The sequence below is a fragment of the Dendrobates tinctorius genome, unplaced genomic scaffold (assembly GCF_039654945.1).
Source record: "Dendrobates tinctorius isolate UK_male_01 unplaced genomic scaffold, ASM3965494v1 ptg000133l, whole genome shotgun sequence".
NCBI classification, from domain to species: domain Eukaryota; kingdom Metazoa; phylum Chordata; class Amphibia; order Anura; family Dendrobatidae; genus Dendrobates; species Dendrobates tinctorius.
Window position 1 is genome coordinate 46,909,227 of NW_027361801.1, and position 19,811 is coordinate 46,929,037.

General features: G+C 41.9%; 1 protein-coding gene across 2 annotated transcripts in view; it reads left to right on the forward strand.

The window, feature by feature from the left end:
• PASD1 (PAS domain containing repressor 1) overlaps positions 1-19,811 on the forward strand; it is a 161,990-nt gene that overhangs the window by 87,806 nt on the left and 54,373 nt on the right. For both annotated transcript variants that reach the window (XM_073543621.1, XM_073543620.1), the window contains exons 2-5: positions 3,548-3,601; positions 5,890-5,946; positions 15,257-15,411; positions 15,500-15,591. In XM_073543621.1, the coding sequence (XP_073399722.1) occupies positions 5,915-5,946; positions 15,257-15,411; positions 15,500-15,591 (279 nt within the window). In that variant the 5' untranslated portion in view covers positions 3,548-3,601; positions 5,890-5,914. The remainder of the gene's footprint in view (positions 1-3,547; positions 3,602-5,889; positions 5,947-15,256; positions 15,412-15,499; positions 15,592-19,811) is intronic.

Here is a 19,811-nt window from a genome sequence, read left to right on the forward strand (position 1 = left end):
AGACAATATCATATAGAGAAAAACGGCCACCAGGGAGCAGCAGGTATCACTCAATGCATAATTAAGAGAATGAATAAAGGGAATTTAAAAAAAAAAAAAAAGAAAGTGGATAATTAATTAAAGCCTGTAAATTATATGAATAGTCATTAATTAGAACACAAGAGTGGCACCTTTCAGTTAAGAAGGTCTCTCTTCTTTCTTACTATAGGTACTTGTGAGCTGCCTCTAAATAAATCCATCGAGATCATATATCATTTGGATGTCACTAATGAGACTTTTATAGCACAAGTATGAATGATCTTAATTTAAATGATAATTAAGACCTGCAGCGGTGAGACAGTCCTCGGGGTATTTTTAGGATCTAACTGGTAAATCAAATATGTTTTTTTTTTACTTCCTACAATGCATTTATGCATAAGATGAAAAAGCAGAAATTAAAATGGTCTTGTTATCCACGGCAGCCATTAATGTACCCTGACCGGTCAGTACATTATAAGCTGACATCATTACTGCTATATCGATAGGCTCCCCTGAGAACAGGGTTTTTATGACGTTTCCTGCCACATATGAAATATCAAACTGGGCTATTAAGTAAACCTTTGGAGAATGCAGTAATGGGAATGTCTGGTACTAATGGAAGTTTAGGAGCACAAACGAGTAGACCTGACAAGGTTTAATGCATATGATTCGTTACAGAAAACTTTTCAGAATATGTTGCAATGTGTGTGTACATGAGAACTATTTTGGCCATTTTTGACTTGTATACTGCCTTTGTCACCACTTTTCCCCTCTGCAGTTGTCTCTGAGCTGCTGGGAAAAGTCTAGCCATTAAGATGTCTTCTAGACAGAGAGTCTTAAGGAAAGCTTTTCAGAATATGTTACAATGTGTGTGTACATGAGAAACAAAACTATTTTGGCCAGTTTAGACTTGTATACTGCCTTTGTCACCACTTTTCCCCTCTGCAGTTGTCTCTGAGCTGCTGGGAAGAGTCTAGCCATTAAGATGTCTTCTAGACAGAGAGTCTTAAGGAAAGCTTTTCAGAATATGTTACAATGTGTGTGTACATGAGAAACAAAACTATTTTGGCCAGTTTAGACTTGTATACTGCCTTTGTCTCCACTTTTCCCCTCTGCAGTAACAATCTCTAATTTTAGTTGTCTCTGAGATGCTGAGAGGAGTCTAGCCATTAAGGTATCTTCTAGACAGAGAGTCTAAAGGGCAAAGTTTCTACTTGTAGAGAAACTCAAGTAGGCATAATGAGACCTAAGCCATGCAATTCTCCTGTGGGAATATACGTATGCAAATAGTCTTTTCAGAGAGGAAGATGACTAGAACTCTAGTGCCACTTATTGGAGGTAGCAATCCTAAAAGTCAATATTGATCCTTAAAAAGATAAAAAGCCAAACCAGAAACTTTATTTGCTGACAGTTGTTATGGGGTGTGTGCCTCTCATCAGTGCAAAGCAAGAGATCTGATTTGACTGGGTGAGAGGCCACTGATAGGGGATCTTAGAGTTAAAGACTCTTGTTGTGAAGAGCAACAAGTTGGTTTAAGTAAACTTATAGGCTGTTTAATGATTCTCTGTGAATTTAAGTATATAAATAGACTCTCTAAAGGGCCTTGCCATACCCTGAACACATCTGAGTTTCTGATTTGACTTCTTATGCTTAGAAGTTTTCAGGTAAATAACACTTACATCACTCCATGTAAGGCATAGCTGTACATATATATTCATATTTATAGGTCACGGCATTTACAGGTAGGCTCCTAAACCTTGTTCCACAACAACATGTCACAGCAATTATGACAGTAATGTCACAACTGCAGCTTCGTAAAGCATAGACAGTCCAATTACAGATTTACTTTATCCTGAGATTATTCTGATGGAGTAGACTAAAAAGGATGAGGACTGGAAGATGAAGGGTATTTTACTTGGCAAATGCACATATTTAAAAAGCTTTCTATATTATGTTACTGAGAGTTTCTCAATCCGAAATTGGACAAGGTTGGACAATTTCCAGAGAAGCCATCAATGGCTGAACAATACAAATACTCCAAATATTTTGACAAAAAAGTCAAATATTTTAAAGCATTATCATTCTTTCCTATGGTTCTGTTTTTACAAGTGTTCTTACTTTCTCTTGCTTTTTGAACAACAGAGCCATGGGCAGGATGGTGGCTGGGTGGTAAGCGCTGATTTACAGCGTTGGAGTCTGGGACTGAAATCCCACCAAGGACAACATCTGCAAGGAGTTGGATGTTTTCCTGGTGTTTGCGTGGGTTTCTCCGGGTTCTCATGTTTCCTCCCACAATCCAAAGACATACTGATAGGGAATCTAGATTGTGAGCCCCATGGGGGACAGTGCCAATAATGTCTGTACCACTATGAGAAAAAGGTACTGTAAATGTAAATAAGAATTTGGGTCTCCCCTTTGGTTAGGTGGTAATTTCTGGGCTACAGTTAGGGTACCGTTACACTTAGCGATGCACCAGCGATCCCTACAACGATATGGATCGCTGGTGCATCGCCAAGTGGTCGCTAGTGAGCAGCCACACAGGCAGATCTCACCAGCGACATAGCAGGGGTCGGGAGTCGCTACTTACCTGTCAGACGCGGCGATCCTGACGTCCTCCCGCCCGCGTCCACACGTCGCTCGTCGGCGCCACAGGAAGCCCAGCAGGAAGCGCCCGACGAGAAATGGTCCAGGACATTCTCGCGCGATCAGCGATAATCAGCGGGGGAGCCGGTCGGAGGTAAGTATCACATGTAGCGATATCGCTAGCAATATCACTGCTACGTCACAAAATCGGTGGCTTTACAGCGATATTGCTAGCGATATCGCAGTGTGTAACGGGGGCTTTAGGTTACTCTATTTGATTTGTACTCCGCTGAGTGGGGTGCCATGGAAGGATTATTAGGTTTAGAATATTTTCGGTGTTCATGGATCAGGACCCTGCTCCTCACTGTTTTGTCTGCTGAAGAAATATCAGTTATCTGAATTTTATTCTCTGTATAACCCGTCACCCCTACACACACTCACACTACTGTTGGGCAGCTTTCTGTGTACACTGTGCATAGGCAGTAAGCTGCCAATCACTTGTGGTAACACAGTTATTTAGAGATCATGAATATGGCGGACTAGATGGCAAGCAGGTGGTTTACTAGTTCTTTAGTGATAATCTTCTGCTGATAAGACTATGATTTTACCAAACCTACAGCCAGCAGCCCAGTAAGTGACACAACACTGAGATCAGGATTTCTGTTCCCACATCATACTGGTCTTAGAGAATGTAGTTTAAGGATGTTGTAATTTGATTATGTAAGTTGCATTGATTTAAATGAGTTTAAATTAATAAATGGCTGCTTTTCTGGAGTTAACAAAAGTGCGTGCAAAATGTGGAGGAATCACATACATAGATCTTGAGAACTATGTTTCCATTATATGATGTGTTGTACAATCTCCATGTATCAGGTTTATATATACAGCGTGCAATAATCTAAGACAATGTAATGTCGTTTATTAATATAAATTTCATTTTCTCCAGTTTACAAGAAGAAGCAGAATACGTTGCGTCCAGTCTCACAAAGAACACTGATGTGTAAGTAGCACAGCGTGAACCTGCTTTAATGCTTTTAAGAAGCCACGTGTCAATTAAAAGACTCTCAAAGAACATTTGCACACAGACATAGCGTATTTGGAGAAAAAATCACATCTTGGCTCAGGATGTAACTTGGTTTTTACGTCCTAAATGTGTCCTCAGCAACTACTGTCACATTTCGTCACTGCGCTCAATGTGAGCAGTGTATTCACAGCACAAAAGAAACCTGGTAGAATGGGAGATTCATGTAATGAAGTTTATCCACTTATGTTTGTATGTATGTATTATGCTTGAATGATGGTTCTCCATTAGTGATGAGTGAACATGGTAATAAGGGGTTTTCCAAGCATGCTCGGGTGCTAACCGCGGTCCGGTCCCATAGGTGTCACTTTTCTCGATCCGGTGCCACCCTTCCACTGTCGCCGCTCTCCTACTTGCTTCATGTGTATGACACATCCTGCGTCATCCACACAGTGTCTTCTCCCATCATGCTACTACACCCTTCTCTCTGCCCTAACGAGGGCAAAGTACTATAGTGCACATTCGCTGGCTTTACTTCCACGTCATTGGTGCTCTTTGGCCTTTTCTGGCTAATCCGTACTACTCCCCTTGAGAAAGCACATCCGCGAAACATGCGTCAGGGCATCGCAGATGGGCATACTATTATATTATGGGTAAGCTTTACACAATATCCTTTCTTATGTGGCTGTTTTGATTGGCTCTTTATTTTTCTTTGAGTGGTGTCTTTTGGATACCTTTTGTATCCTTTTTAGGTTATATATGCTCATTAAGCACCCATTTACTTAAATTTTTTTGATCATAATGGGGATATTGATTATTATTATTAGCCCCTTTATAATTCAAGATATGTTTTTGGACATTTTTGTGGTTACTACAGTACCTTAGTCTGGCAGGGCAGGTAGAAGTGCACTTGCGCAGGTGCACGATTGGGGGACACTGTGTTGATGACATAGGACTTGTCATACACATGAAGCAGGGGGTGAGGACGGAGATTTTAAGAAGCGATTGTAGGAAAATTGTAGGTATATTAAAAGTATTTTTAGTACTATGCATAGGGGATTGGGGACATACACACAGCTTATGAGAATGCAGAAAAAGAGGCCTTAAAGGTGCTGGCAGTACTTTATATTGAAAAAACCTGGTGACAGGTTCCCTTTAAAAACCAGTGTGTCTCTTTTACTATTCGATTAGGGCTCATGCATATTGTCATTCTGCGGCTTGCATATGGCTACTATGATAGATTTCTCATGACTGGCACATCAGATCTGTACAGAAAAAGGTATCATTTGTATTGATGGACGTGCCCATACTCAACCATATCACTACTCTCATATATCAAACCAAATACTGTTCTTAAAGGGGTTGTTTCTATTTCTGAAATAGGTAAATCTTCAAATTGCTTATAAAAATAAGCAACTTTGCATTTAAGGTTTTATTCAAAATCATCTTGATTTTTAGAAGTGGAGAGATTTTTAATTGTGTTGTATACTGCTCATTGACACCTCTGCAGTGTATCAGCAGGAGTCAGCCTCCTAGGTTAGGAGAGTGTGCTTGTAAGCTCTTTGTTATGCATCTTGCAAGCGCTGCTCTAAAGCCGGCTGGTTTCCTTCATCTGGCCAGCACTGTGCTCCTCCGATGCTGCAGAAAGGCACAGCCATGCCGCTGGTTTAAACTGTCAATCATCACGTATACGCCACCCCCAGCAAGTAGGAAGGCTGGAGGCAGGGGAACAATGCGCTCCTGAAGATAGATGTTACAGCCCCTTTAAGTGATGGGTGAAAAGTCTTAAATTGGAGCCCTGCTATTATTGATCTATCTGCTTATTGCTGATTCCTGTCCATTCCACGTTTTACAGTAAAACAAAAAAATAAGTTTTAAATAGTTACATTCTCCTTTTCATCACCGATCAGTAACATAGAACGTCAGCACAAACCCAGGCGGAGAGCAGGACTTCTCTAGTAAAACGACAGAACAGCCAACACAAGAGTCCCAAGTGGTCATGTCTTCGTACATGGCAGTAAGTCCTATCATTGTAGTAGAGATTGTGGGCTGTGGAATATGACTGTTCTGCAGGAGCAGATGTTTTCATGATACCCTATTACTCAGCAGCGATTACCCAGGGTCTGTCCGCAGGGAATAGACACAGCTGCGTTAGTAACGTCAATGCTTATTTACACATTAGCTGCAAATTTATATAGATTTTTGTTTAAAGTCTTAAACTGACTTTTCAATTATTGCATTTACCGGTGTCTTATTTTCTGCTTTAGAATCCTGTGTTGTCTAAACGAGCTGATGGATGAAGATGAGAAAGACAGAGCGAAGAGGTTTGTGAGCCAATAGGAAGCTTTTATTTATGTTATACTCGCACAATCAAACAATCTGTGGAATAAGGCAACATAGTATGCCAAAAAATAAGCATTTACATACATTCTGCATAAAAGTGTAGACATTTTATAAATCAACCATTACAGACGGCTAGATGTACACGGCACAGAGACGTTGTTTTTGCTTGGTTGTTTTAATGTTCTGCCAATCATATAGTGTGCCCCAAATGTATACAGGTAGATGTGACGAGATAAAAAAAAATACAATATGGTCAACCACATAGCTGAAAAAATGTCTACAAAGAATGGTTCCCACACGTGTTATGTGAACAAAACGGCATCTTAATGAATCGGGGCCTTAGGCCGGGGTCACACTTGCGAGTGCAATGCGAGAAACACGCGCGAGTCTCTCGCCTCAATACCCGGCACTGCTGGTGGTTCGGACCGGAGTGTTCAGCTGCATAGAAATACATGCAGCCCCACGCTCCGGTCCCGAGTGCCGGCGGCAGTGCCGGGTATTGAGGCGAGAGACTCGCGCGAGTTTCTCGCATTGCACTCGCAAGTGTGACCCCGGCCTTAGTGTCTTTTTCTTCTGATGACCCAAATCAGACAGCCAACTGATTCTAAGTATAGTACAATGCATTATTTCACATTTGGTAGCACTACAGGAAAATTGAGCACTTTGTACCTTACCCAGACTGCAACTAACTGCTGTGGGTTCATTGACAAGATATCAATATTCAACCTATTGGCAGTTGGCCCTTTAAACCAAATCGGATTGTCCATAGAGAAAAACTCCTTAAATGGAAATACTGAACATAACAACAGATAATACAGGGGCAGTATAATTAGAGAAATGCTCCCACTAATGACCTTTTATCATCTCCGGTGGTAGGTGGCTGTAAACAGTCTACAGAGCGGGACACCACAGTGTCATGGCCGCTGCCAGGTACTGCCGATCAGCTCCTATTGTGGATAATATGATCTTATCTGCAATGCACTACAGCAGCCCCTAAAGTACAGAGGTGCTGCTTGGGGTGATGACAGCTGATCAGTGAGGTTGCTGGGTGCAGAACTACTACTGATATTGATAACATATCTGAAGCATATATAAAAGTAATGGATGATCACTTTAAACTCTCTGCGACAAAGGATATATTGGTATGTCTGATATCGGAAGTGGGTGTACCAGTTTCCTAATGAACATTTATTATCTGCCCTCTTCCTGGATAGCTCAACTTTGTGTGGGTCATCAAGCCATCTGTTGTGATTCTGGCTCTGCTACTTCTTGTTTGGAAACCGGAATTGGACAAACTAAGCAGTGCATGACGCTAGTGAGGGCAAGGATACCTCTGTGAATGACAGCAGTCAGAACATACATGCTCAGATCAGGCTTCACTCTTCATCTCTGCCTGGATGGATCCTGCTGATGCTTTGGAGTGTTGTCCCTTCAGCTGACAATGTGCTGCTTGTTATTAAAAAGTATATCACAGGGCTTGTCAACTGAAGGGAGAGCACTTCAGAGCAAACGCAGAGTCAGTCTACAGCACGCATTATCAAGCTCACATCAGGCTTCACACTTCTCTCTGCTTGGATCCTGCCGAAGCTTTAAAGTTCTGTCCCTTCAGGTGACAAGCCTTTTGATATGCTTTCTAATGATCAACAGCACATAGTAGCGATTGTCAGCTGAAGGCATGGCACTCCAAAGCATCAGCAAGATCCAGGTTGAGGAGGAAGGTGAAATCTGAGCGTGCATGCTTAGTCTGCTGTGAATCACAGAGGTAGCTCGTCCCCACCAATGATGTGCACTATTTACTTTGTCCAATTCCAGTTTCAAGATTGTAAGTAGCAGAGCCAGGTTCACAACAGAAGACTAGATGACCCTCATAGCGATGTTTTTACAGACGTAGTGCAGATAGTAGGAATGTATTAGGAAACTGATTGTCATGATCCCAATACAGGTTTTGACCTGCACGTCAGGGGTTAATGTCTTGAGTTCAGTGCAGGCTTTGACCTGCACACCTGGGGTTAATTATTGTGGCCTCTCTTTGGTTCAGGCAGAGCTTTTTATTGCCCTGAGATACTCCAATCCCTGTCAGTTATACTTTTGCCTTTGTCCGAGTGTTGTGACCACTGTGTGCCTGTTCGTTGTCTTATAGCTTGCTTATATGGTTCTGATCTGGTTCTCTCCCCCGTTGTGAGTTTGCCTGTTGATTCTATACTGTATATCTGCTTCTCTGGTTTCTGACTTCTTGGCTACGTCTTGACTATCCGTTCTGTCTTGCCCTTTGGTAATTGTCGTGCTATCTCGTGCTTTGACCCCGACCTGATCTGGTTTATTTCCCTGTCTATGCCTATTAGTAACTTTGTTCCGTAGTTACCATTCTAGGAGTTTTCCTGAGCTCCTAGCTCTCTGGAGTTTAGGCCACACCCCCAGCAGTCACATGCTTTAGGTCCTGTGGGTCTGAAGCACGCATCTTCTCTGCTTCTGCCTGCTCCACAAGTATCTCTGAGCACAGGTTGTCTTACTCAGGACACGTGCACCTGCTCAGTGAGCAAGTGCAGTGCGGTGTTCCTGACACTGATAGTAAGAGTTGGGATCTATGATAGGGGGTGAAATTAGTAGTGAAAACCTCACAGTGTCATATAAGTGGTTTGATTCGGGTGATCACAGGGTGCTAATGGGTTGTAATGCCATCCATAGGTCTTCAAAAAGCCCCCATCACCATTATTTTTGTCTTCCAATGAAGCACAGTTTCATAGGAGGTACTCAATTGTTCTATATATTGTAACACTACAGTTGTCCAGACTATAGAACAAGCAATTAAGCATTATAGGTTTAAGTCTTCTATGGGGACTAAAACATACAGGGATGTAGTTTTTATTTTTTTCATCTTTAAACATTTGAATACCAGCCCTTTTCCTAGTTCAAAAAATGAAAATTGAAGCTCAAGTTTTTCCATTATTCAGTCACGTTTTCTCCAAAAAATACAATAAGAATACAATAAGAAGCAATCAAAATACTGTGTGCACCCCAAAATGATATGAAGAAAGACAACATCTCACCACACAAAACACAGACACAGTTCCACAAATGGAAAAATAAAGTTACAGACCTCATAAAATGACAACACAAATGCAAAGATGTATGGTATCGCTGTAATTGTACTGACTTGAGGAATCCTATTGCAAGGTGATTTTTCCTGCACACTGAGCGCTGTGAGGGCAAAACCCCAAAACAATGGCCGAATTGCTTTTTTTTTTCTCCCTTTCACGCCACTTTTGTCCCCCTCCATTGTTCAGTACGTTATTTGGTAATATAAATAATGTCATTCAAAACTACAACTCGGGACTCAAAAATCAAGAGCTCAAATAATGTCAACAAAAATATTATTTTAAAAAGAAAAATGAAAAAGTTTTGTCTCTTGGGTGAAGGGAAAGTAAAAAACAAAACGCACAAAGGGAAAATTGTAGTACATAGAATAAGTGATCGCTGCGACACTGAGCTTCATTTTTTTTGTAATACTTTTCTGAACAAGTCCTGGCATTTTCATTGCAAGATATGAGGACATTTTGAAATAATCATTTAAAATGCCAAAGTGGTGAACACACTATCATTATTTAGTCATCAGGGCTTCTGTCTCTCATAAACTTAGATTATTACCTAATGATATCATACTTTAATAAAAAAAAAAATTGTACTGTCTTTATATCGCACAGACATGTGGAAAGCCAAGAATCATGTGGTTGATTTGCCAAATGAAATTACACACTTAAAGTATGAAGGTCTGTTAAGTTGCACTTTCCCGAAAGGGGTTGTCCACTTTATAATTATTTTAACATTTGTGTTCAAAATATGATTTTACACTGCAGACAAATATGTATGTATGACAGGGTGTCCTCCTGCTCTTTATACTTTCCTTACAGATTGCACAGCTCTCCAGTCCTTAAAATGGCTGCTGGTGGAGGAGCATGTGACCAGGCCAGTCCATCAGCCACCTCCAATTAAAAAATGGCTCACTTGGGAAAGCTGATTTCCTATTGGAGGAGGCTGATGGACAGGTCCGGCGACATGCTCCTCCATCAGCAGCCATTGTATGAACAGGAGTGCCGTACCTTCTGTGAGGAAAGATGTACTAAGAGGCACAGGAGGAGAACCTTTAGCAATTAGATATATGAAGTGTTGTAGAATCAAATCCCTATCACGAATGTAAAAATAAAGAGAAGGTGTCCGACCCCTTTAAAGTGTAGCTCAACTATTTACAAATGTATTTATTGTTAGTGACGTATCCCTCGTTATCTTTAGTTGATTAGTGGGTGGTTGAGTCTTAAAGAAGACCTGGCACCACAAGGACAAACATTGCCAGTTTTTTCTCCTATCTTATTCCCACTACTCCAGAGTATTCTATTTTTTCCATTGGTATGGGTCTTTTAATTTAGCATCTGTTACGGTCTTGCTCACTTGTTTCCTCGGGGCGGTGCCTTTTGGCTGCTTTTTATTCTTATCTTGTAAGCCATGCCTCCTTCTAAAAACCATAAAAATTTGAACTAAATACACAGATCCAAATCTCAGGAACTGCATGAATTTTTAAAATATTGGGATATTTAGGAGAGCAGTAGGAATAAAATAAGAGCAAAAACTGGCCACATTTGACCTTGGTGAGGGGTTGTCCTTAAAACAGTTATCCACTACTAGGACAATCCCTTCTTGATCTAAATGTTTGGCCCGATAAAGTAAAAAAGCCTATACTTAGCTCCCGTGCCGATGCCATTCCAGCGGTTTTGGCACTCAGGGTCCCAGGGCTTTTGTGCCATTTTGTGACATGTGAACCCGGCACCCAATCAGCGCTGGTGTTACTGGCCCCACCTTCTTATACATTGAGCATGAAGAGGGAGTCTGGCTGCAGCTGATCTCTGATTTCCTCTTCATGTTTAATTTAACAGAAGGCGGGGACAGTGACGCCAGCGCTGATTGGGCGCCGGGGTCACGTGTCACAACAACCGCACTGGAGCCCTAGGGAGAGCAAGTGCTGACACTGCAGGAACGGTGCTGGCACTGGACGTGAGTATAAGCTTTTCTATTTTATTGGATTCAGAGCGTGGGGTATGACAAGGAGTTGTCCAAATAGTGGACAACTTCTTTAAGTCCAATACCTGTTATTCAAGATCTGAACCCCCACAAATTAACTGTACCTGACACAAGGGTCACTGATCACCCATACCGATGGGGCTGACAAGCACAGCTTTTGTTGAACAGCAGGCATAGTGGTCTATTGGCCCATAGATCTACTGACAAGGACCTTGACCTTGACCTAAATGTAACCTAGTATCTTGACCACTTCACAATCAACAATACTGAACACAGGCTACAATATATCAAACCTTAAGGCTACGTGCACACGCTGCGGATTCACCTGCGGGTTTTTCCACGCAGATCCGCAGGTAAAACCGCAGGTAAAGTGACCTGCGGATTGGCCTGCGGCTTTCCACTGTGGTTTGGCACCTGGACAATGGAGTAGGCGCCAAACCGCTGCGGAATCCGCAGAAACAATTGACATGCTGCGGTTTGTAAACCGCAGCAAAACCGCGCAGAAAAAAACGCAGCGTGGGCACAGCGGTTTTGAAAACCCATAGGCTAACATGGTACTGTACCATGTCAGCAGAACTGCTGCGGTTCCGCAGTGCCAAAAACGCTATGGAACAGCAGCAGAATATGCAGCGTGTGCACATAGCCTAATTAAAAGTTTAGTTACACTTCAAATCACTTTTGTAACAGAATTACATCAGATCTGAACAGAAAGTAGACCAGCCGAAGAGAAAATAGATTATATTTGAGTGACCATAGTTCAAAGAAACTTACATCAGTCTTCAATCTAATATATAAAGCTCAAGTGTTTGTGTATGTATGTATGTGTGTGTGTATGTCCGGGATTGGCATCCGCACCGTCGCAGCTACAGCCACAAAATTTGGCACAGTCACACGTCTGGACCCCGAGAGCGTCCTAGGCTATGTTGTGAGGTGAAATTTTAACCCCGCGCGTTCCAAATCACCAAACAATTTTGCCCCTATCTACATAATGGGGAAAAAGTGTGCGTGTATCAAGCGCCGCCCCTCATTATGATGTCATAATGGTTGCCATGGCGACGCTTATGTCATCATAGGTTGCAAGCCCCGCCGCTCATTATGATGTCATAATGGTTAACTATGGGATGGAGGATGTGTGATGGGTATATGGGCACGGGACTATGGGATGGAGGATATGTATGATGGGTATATGGGCATGGGACTATGAGATGAAGGATGTGTGATGGGTATATGGGCACAGGACTATGGGATGTATGACGGGTATATGGGCACGGGACTATGGGATGGCGGATATGTATGATGGGTATATGGGCACAGGACTATGGGATGGAGGATATGTATGTTGGGTATATGGGCATGGGACTATGAGATGAAGGATGTGTGATGGGTATATGGGCACTCGACTATGGGATGGCGAATATGTATGATGGGTATATGGGCATGGGACTATGAGATGAAGGATGTGTGATGGGTATATGGGCACTCGACTATGGGATGGAGGATATGTATGATGGGTATATGGGCACGGGCCTATGGGATGGTGGATATGTATGATGGGTATATGGACACGGGACTATGGGATGGAGGATAATTATAATTTGTTATAAATAACCTCAGTTAGTTACTATGACCGGGCAGCGCCGGGCTCTTCAGCTAGTATTCCTATATTGCTCATGCTACAGACTGTCATAAAGCAGCGTATAACCTGATGACTGGTTGTAACAGAGCTCAATTTTGTTTTCCCCCAGATTACTATAATACCCGATTTATGGGATACTTTTGATTTATGATACAGGAGTATGCAGTAACTACATTTCACAGTATAGTTTTTAGCGATGTAACAGTAGGATCTTTGAGCCCATTTCATAATTGTATTCACACCTGTTTTAGTCCTTTTGTAGGTTTTGCACATTTCCATTTACATGTTTTCTGAAGTCTATTATATTGTAGCCTTTTTTAATTTTTCATTCGCACTTAAGGCATAGTTTAGACTAGTTTCCACATGTATTGGCCTGATTCATTTGCAACTTTTTCACATTGTCCAAAATGTGTTACTTTTTGGATTAAAAAGTCACATAAAAGTTTGAAAGCAAAAATATAAATCAAGAACCATTTTGACCTCATGCAAAATTCATGTACCTCGTTTTGAAGAATATGGTGCAAAACGGGCAACAAATACCGCAAAAAAGGTGACTAAAATAAAATCCCACAAATGTCGAATCGAACTCTTTGTCTTTATATTTCTTCATTATCATATTCCAATGCTTTGGACCTTCCTCAAGAAAAAAACAAAGAGGGTTTAGTCCCAGCTTCTTAGATAAAATTACAATATTTTAGACAATTGTAAAAAATTCCTTGGTACTGAAAGGCAAAAATGGAGGAGAGAAAAGTGACGCATTTCGATTGCAGACCGCTCTCTTCATCAGAGTTCTAATTTACTGTGCAGGCTATGTTCTACATGCGTTGCTTTTGCCACCTCTTTGCCTATTTTTTGCTTTTGAGTGCCAAGGAATTTTTGACATTTGTCTAAGTGAAACTATGTTATCTAAGGAAGGAGCTAGAACTAAACCCTTTTTTCTTTTTCTTGACTGATTACGTCAATCAGGATGGAGTTCCGTGCCCCTGGACTACATTGGACTTCAATGCTGAGCTGGCTGTGTCATTACCTTGGACCTTACTCCCATCATGTTTGTGCGTTAGGCCAGTAGCCTGACATTTGGGAATATTGCGGATCCTACCTTTGGTCAGTGACTATGTATGTCAGCCGGTGATTCTGTCCTTTCACTGTTTTTGCTTCATTGTGATTTTGATTAAGGATGAACTGTTAAAATACTGATGACTAATACTGGAGCTCTGAAGGCCATTACAAAATCATTACTGCCGCTCCCACAAAGCCGACCCGCTGGGTGCAATCATAGGCACTTACTGAAATCCACATGACTCAGATTGAAATTTCGACTTCCAGATCCATTTTTTATGCGATATGAGTCCCAAATTAGAGGCAATCTGCACAAAGTATCTTGTTATATTACTTCCAAAATTATTTTGAGAATCCGGTCCATGGCTGACACTAACAGCTCGGTGTTTTTAATTTAATACCATTATACTAGATTAATTATGTATTTTAATTTCAATATTTGTGATGTGATATGGTCACTTCATCTACAGGCAATACATTGACATATGGCACCGCGGGACAGAATAAACCTATCCCTGTTTTTGCAAACAAGACTTTTATAAGACTCCATTTTTGAGGCTGCCTGGTTTCGCTTTGTTCACACAGAGATTTTTTTAGAAGGTTTTGGAGGAGAAAGTGAACAAAACTTTCAAAATGCACATCAAAAACCGCAAACCTCAAAAACTTGCAGATTCTGATCAATTTCTGATTCAAAATGTCTGCAAAAATTTTCTGTACGCACATACGCTTAGGCTGTGCGCACGCAGAGTCTTTTTGTTGAGGTTTGTTTTTTTTAGCAGGAAATGAGTGGAAACTCGACGTTTATGCTGAGTTCTGAGATTTGGAGGAGGATTTGGAGAGTTTTCATTGAGTTTCTGCTCGGTTTTTGTTCCAAAAATGCATTGAAAAACTCAGTGTGCACATAGGCTTACACCGATTTCTCATGGTTTCTGTTACTTGAGTAGATGTGGATTAAAACAAGCCTGTGCTGCACTCAGGCAGTGTATTGTATAGCATTTAGAGCTTCCTATAATCAACTTTGTACATGTGGAGTGTACAGTATGTGCTTGAATGGTAATATTCTCGTTGGGATGTCAGGCACCTGCTGCACCTCTTTAAAGAGGTATTGCCATCTCACAGAGTCACAGCATATCTGTCCAATATGCCATCCCTTTGTGATCGATAGAGGTCCGACCAATTGGAACCTCATTGATCTAGATAATGAAGGGACCGCATTCGTGATTTATCACTGTGGCCCCCTAACAATTGCACAGTGGCACCCCCGCAATGCATCCTACAGAGGAACATGGCATATCCAATCACATTATCTTTTTCCAGTCATGGACAGTTCCAGGAACTACAAATGGATATGACCTATGATAATATACATAAAGAGGTGCATTATTGCACTTATGGGCAATTCCTGGAGCAGCGGCAGAGTTTGAAGTTTCCCACAATCCAAGTCTTGGGAGAATTGAGCACAGCCTTGTACAAGCCATATAGTGTAGCTTTATAGTAATACTTTTCATTGTATGGTTTTAATTCAGGGCTTCACGGAATAAATCTGAGAAGAAGAGAAGAGACCAATTTAATGTCCTCATTAAGGAGCTGTGTACAATGCTGCACGGTCATGGACACCCCCTCAAGATGGACAAGTCCACCATTCTCCAAAGAACTATTGATTTCTTGCAGAAACAAAAAGGTATGCTGTACGGCTGCGTGGGGCATAGAGGTGTGCTGCTAGCAATATATCATGTATATTCATGTACAATGTGTTGTCTCTTTCCTAGAAATCACAGCACAGACAGAAGCTTGTGAGATCAGGCAGGACTGGAAGCCATCTTTTCTTAGTAATGAAGAGTTTACCCAGTTGATGTTAGAGGTAAAGCTTATTACAATATAATTTTGCATCCTTCCTTATCTTTCCACTAGGCTTGAAATATCCTGAAATGAGCAGGGCAGGATGAGTAGGGCATCTAAAAAAACATACTTTTGCAGCACTCTGTCAGGAGATGTTTATGCTATGTGTCTGTGTGGCCACGTAGTGGCTGTGATGCGGCTTGTAAGATATTGAACTAACTATTAAACCCGTTCTACACCCAGGTGGTGAGTCTGTCTCTCTCTTGCTGTGTCTCTGTCTCTCACTGTGTCTCTATCTCTGTCTCTATCGCACTCTATCTCTGTCTCTAGCTCTATCTCTCTCTGTCTCTCTCTCTTTTTGTCTTACAATCTCTCTGTCTCTCTTTCTGTCTTTCTGTCTGTCTCTCTCTTCATCTCTCTTTCTGTCTCTATGTCTCTCTCTCTGTCTATATCTCTGTCTCTCTGACTGTCTCTCTCTGATTGTCTCTCTCTTTTTGTCTCTCTCTGTCTCCCTCTCTCTGTCTCTTGCTTTCTGACTCTGTCTCTTTGTCTCTCTGTCTTTCTCTTTCTGACTCTCTCTCTTTCCCTCTCTATATGTCACGCTGTATCTCTTTCTCTGTCTCTCTGTCTCTTGCTGTCTGTCTCTATGTTTCTCTTTCTATCTCTGTCTCTCTTTCTGTGCCTTTCTCTCTCTGTCTTTCTCTATCTGTCTCTCTCCAATTGAAGCTGCTGCTGCTCCAACTGACTCCCGCACATGCGCTGACTCCTGGCATTCACTGATTCCTGCACATGCCCTAACTTCTGGCATTCACTGACTCCTGCTATGCGCTGACTCCTGGTATGCGCTGACTCCTGGACATGCGCTCACTCCTGCACATGTGCTGACTCCTGTATGCGCTGACTCCTGACATGCTCTGACTCCTGGCATGCGCTGACTCCTGGCATGTGCTGATTCCTGACATACGCTCACACCTACACATGCGCTGACTCCTGACATAGTCTGATTCTTGGCATGCGCTGACTCCTGGCATTTGCTGACTCCTGACATGTGCTGAATCCTGGCATTCGCTGACTCCTGCACATGCACTGACTCCTGGCATTCACTGACTCCTTGCTTGTGCTGACTCCTGGCTTGTGCTGACTCCTGGCATGCTCTGACTCCTGACATGCTCTAACTCCTGGCATGCGCTGACTCCTGGCATGCGCTGACTCCTGGACATGCGCTTAGTCCTGGAGATGCGCTGACTCCTGGCATGTGCTGACTCGTGGCAAGTGCTGACTCCTGGCATGCTCCGACTTCTGGCATGCGCTGACTCCTGACGTGTGCTTACTACTGGCATGCGCTGACTCCTGATATGCACTGACTACTGGCATGTGCTCACTCCTGCACATGAACTCACTCCTGCACATGCGCTGACTCCTGGCTTGCTCTGACTCCTGGCATGACACATCTCTGGTGACATTATAGATTGCACCAGGAGAAGTTGGAGTCTTAATTAAATTCATGGATTGATAAGGATGGACGTATCTGTATTGCATTGTTTTTTTCAAGATAGATTATAGAATCTGCTCTTACAACAAAAAAAAAGAAAGCACTTGTCAATCCCCCGAGCGTTGCTATTTTAGAGCATGCTTGTCTTCACCATAAAATAACAATGCTGCAGCATCTTATTTTATAAAACTCAGCACTGTGCTGTTCTTCTGCTCTTCTTTCTCCTGGAAATGATTAAATGGTGGTTTTACCACTTTCCTTGTCAATGGCACATATCCCTGTACGCTCCAATGCTGCCTGATCTGCGTCAGTGTAAGGACACACCTGATTAACCAGAAGAATGGGACCCTCATTACTCAATTCATTTATACATTTCCAAGAAGAACAACAGAGGAACAGCAGAACCCAGTGTTCTCAATAAAGCCGCTCCAGCATTTTTATTTTGTGGGGAAATATTTACTAAAAGAATCTCGTCATGAGAGCTGACGGTTCTTCATTCAGTTATTTATTAGATACGTTGTACAACGACATGCTGGTATTGTTACGTGAGTCAAACGACGATTCCCACTATGGCACTCAGCCACCAAGCCTAAATTAAGTTAACCTCTAATCTCCATTGACATCACTTTTTTTAGTGAATCTATTTGGTAGGATAATGTTGCTTTCTTGTCCTGGGGTACTGGGATTGTTTAATTCAGTTTGATAAAAATAATTCAGTAAAATGTTTATTTAACAAAAAAAAAGAAAAGGCCCATAGAAATAACTGATTTGTATGAAGTTATAAGTTATGTAGCTACAGAACCTTGATATGGATGGTATAACCCCAAAGTTTTTTTTTAGGTTTATTGCAGTTTTAGCAGTTTGTAAATTGCCACAGATATTATATGCTGGAGATACAAGATAATAAAAACGTTTATGACTGTATAGGGTTAAACTGAAAGTGCAATTTGTATGGAGTTGTTGAAGCCAACATGCAAAAGAAAAAACGATCAGTCTTCCTTTACATTTTTCTGTCTTTTTGGAACTTTTCCTGGTGTTGCAGTGCCACAAAAATGCCACGTGTCATCCCAGCCTCATAGCTATAGGGCACAATGTATTAAAAGGTCTTGTAAATCTTTGGAGACATTTTCATTTTACTTAATTGAATGTGTTTAGGGACTAAAACTCTTTTTTTATTGAAAATGTTTCACTATTTGGCTAGTGTAGAGGTCAGTCAGGGCCGTAGTCGTGGCTGACTTCATCGGGCCTTGCGTGCCCTGGCCTACCAATACATACCAATCATGTTTTCAGCTTACTTGTCTCTCCATCCCCTGCGCCATCAGGGCCTCTTCTCCATTCTTTAAGGTCACCTATGGCCGCTTCTGAATAAACAGAGACACAGTCCAGGTGCAATTCAAAACCTAAAACTTTACTCTCATGACTTGGCAGCACCTCCAGATTCGTTACAACATTATTGACAGCTTGTACATTACAAGTTACTTCATCTTTTCCTGCACTCCTCTCCTTGGCACACTGGATGTGCCTGTGTCGGACCGTGTATAATGGCTCCTCAGTGTCCTCCCAGGCCAGCCTCACTGCATATGGGTGTTCCCTCAGCCGTTTCACCCTGGATTTGAGGGCTTCAGCCCAAGCAATGACCTGACACATGATGAGAGACCTGCCCTGTTGTGCTGCGGTGACTTCTCCTGTAGCCCAAGTTCCTGTAGATGCTGTCGCTGCTGTATCTGAAGCTATGCTGGGTCACTGATTCTGGATGGCTGGGTTCCTCCTTAAACGTTGTGGGGTGCAGAGTGGCTCAGGCATTTAGCCCACTTGAGCACTTTGGGATACCTAGCTCTGACTGACTAACCAGGAACTATTCCTGCCTTACACCTCATCTAACTCCTCCTATGTTAACCATTTACCATCTAGTGAACTCTTATCCTATACTTTATACACTACTATATCTCCATCTTGTGGCCTAAACACAATACTACGTTTTCCCTATACAGCACCTTAGGAATATATATACATAGCAGCAATATGTACACAGTTTTACAACATTGCGAAGCAACAATATATACATTTATACACTGTAAACCGGGACATGTTTGGGGGTTCAGGACAGCTTCTGTGACCCCCTTACACTTATACCGACACTTTGTTTCCTTGCATGCTCAACTTTGATGTGGTCCATGGTCTTAAATCAGCTGAGAGAAGCTCAGAAAAAAGACAGATAAAAGAGTTACTCCTTTTTGGATTGTCATAGCGGGCTGACTGATGGATTCTAAGTTAACTCATTCTGCAGCCAGCAATAGACAGTGGAATGCAGAGGCTGTAGAAGGCAAATGGTGCAAAATGTTTCATGGACTGCAATTGCAAAAATGATTTTTAGCTTCAAATGCATTCATTTAAGAAAAAAAAAATATCCCCCGTAGGTGAACTATCCCTTTTATGTACATGCTCCTTCCATCCTATTTGCCATGTCTAACATAGCGTGGGATATAAAATATGCCACTGTTGTTTTTACGATTAGTGATAGAAAAAGTTAATACAGTCCTATGTACTGGTTTTGGCTACAGAAATATGACGTACCAGTGGAGCACCATATTTTTAATGTATTTATCCATAAACTAGCTCTAGATTCTTTAGGTAAAGCCGGCCATACACATTAGCTGGCTGTCAGTCAAACAATGATTCAGCCGATCGTTCTTCCTCAGCTAGCTTTCCCATACACAGGATGGCTCATTTAGCCCAGCTCTCCTGTATTC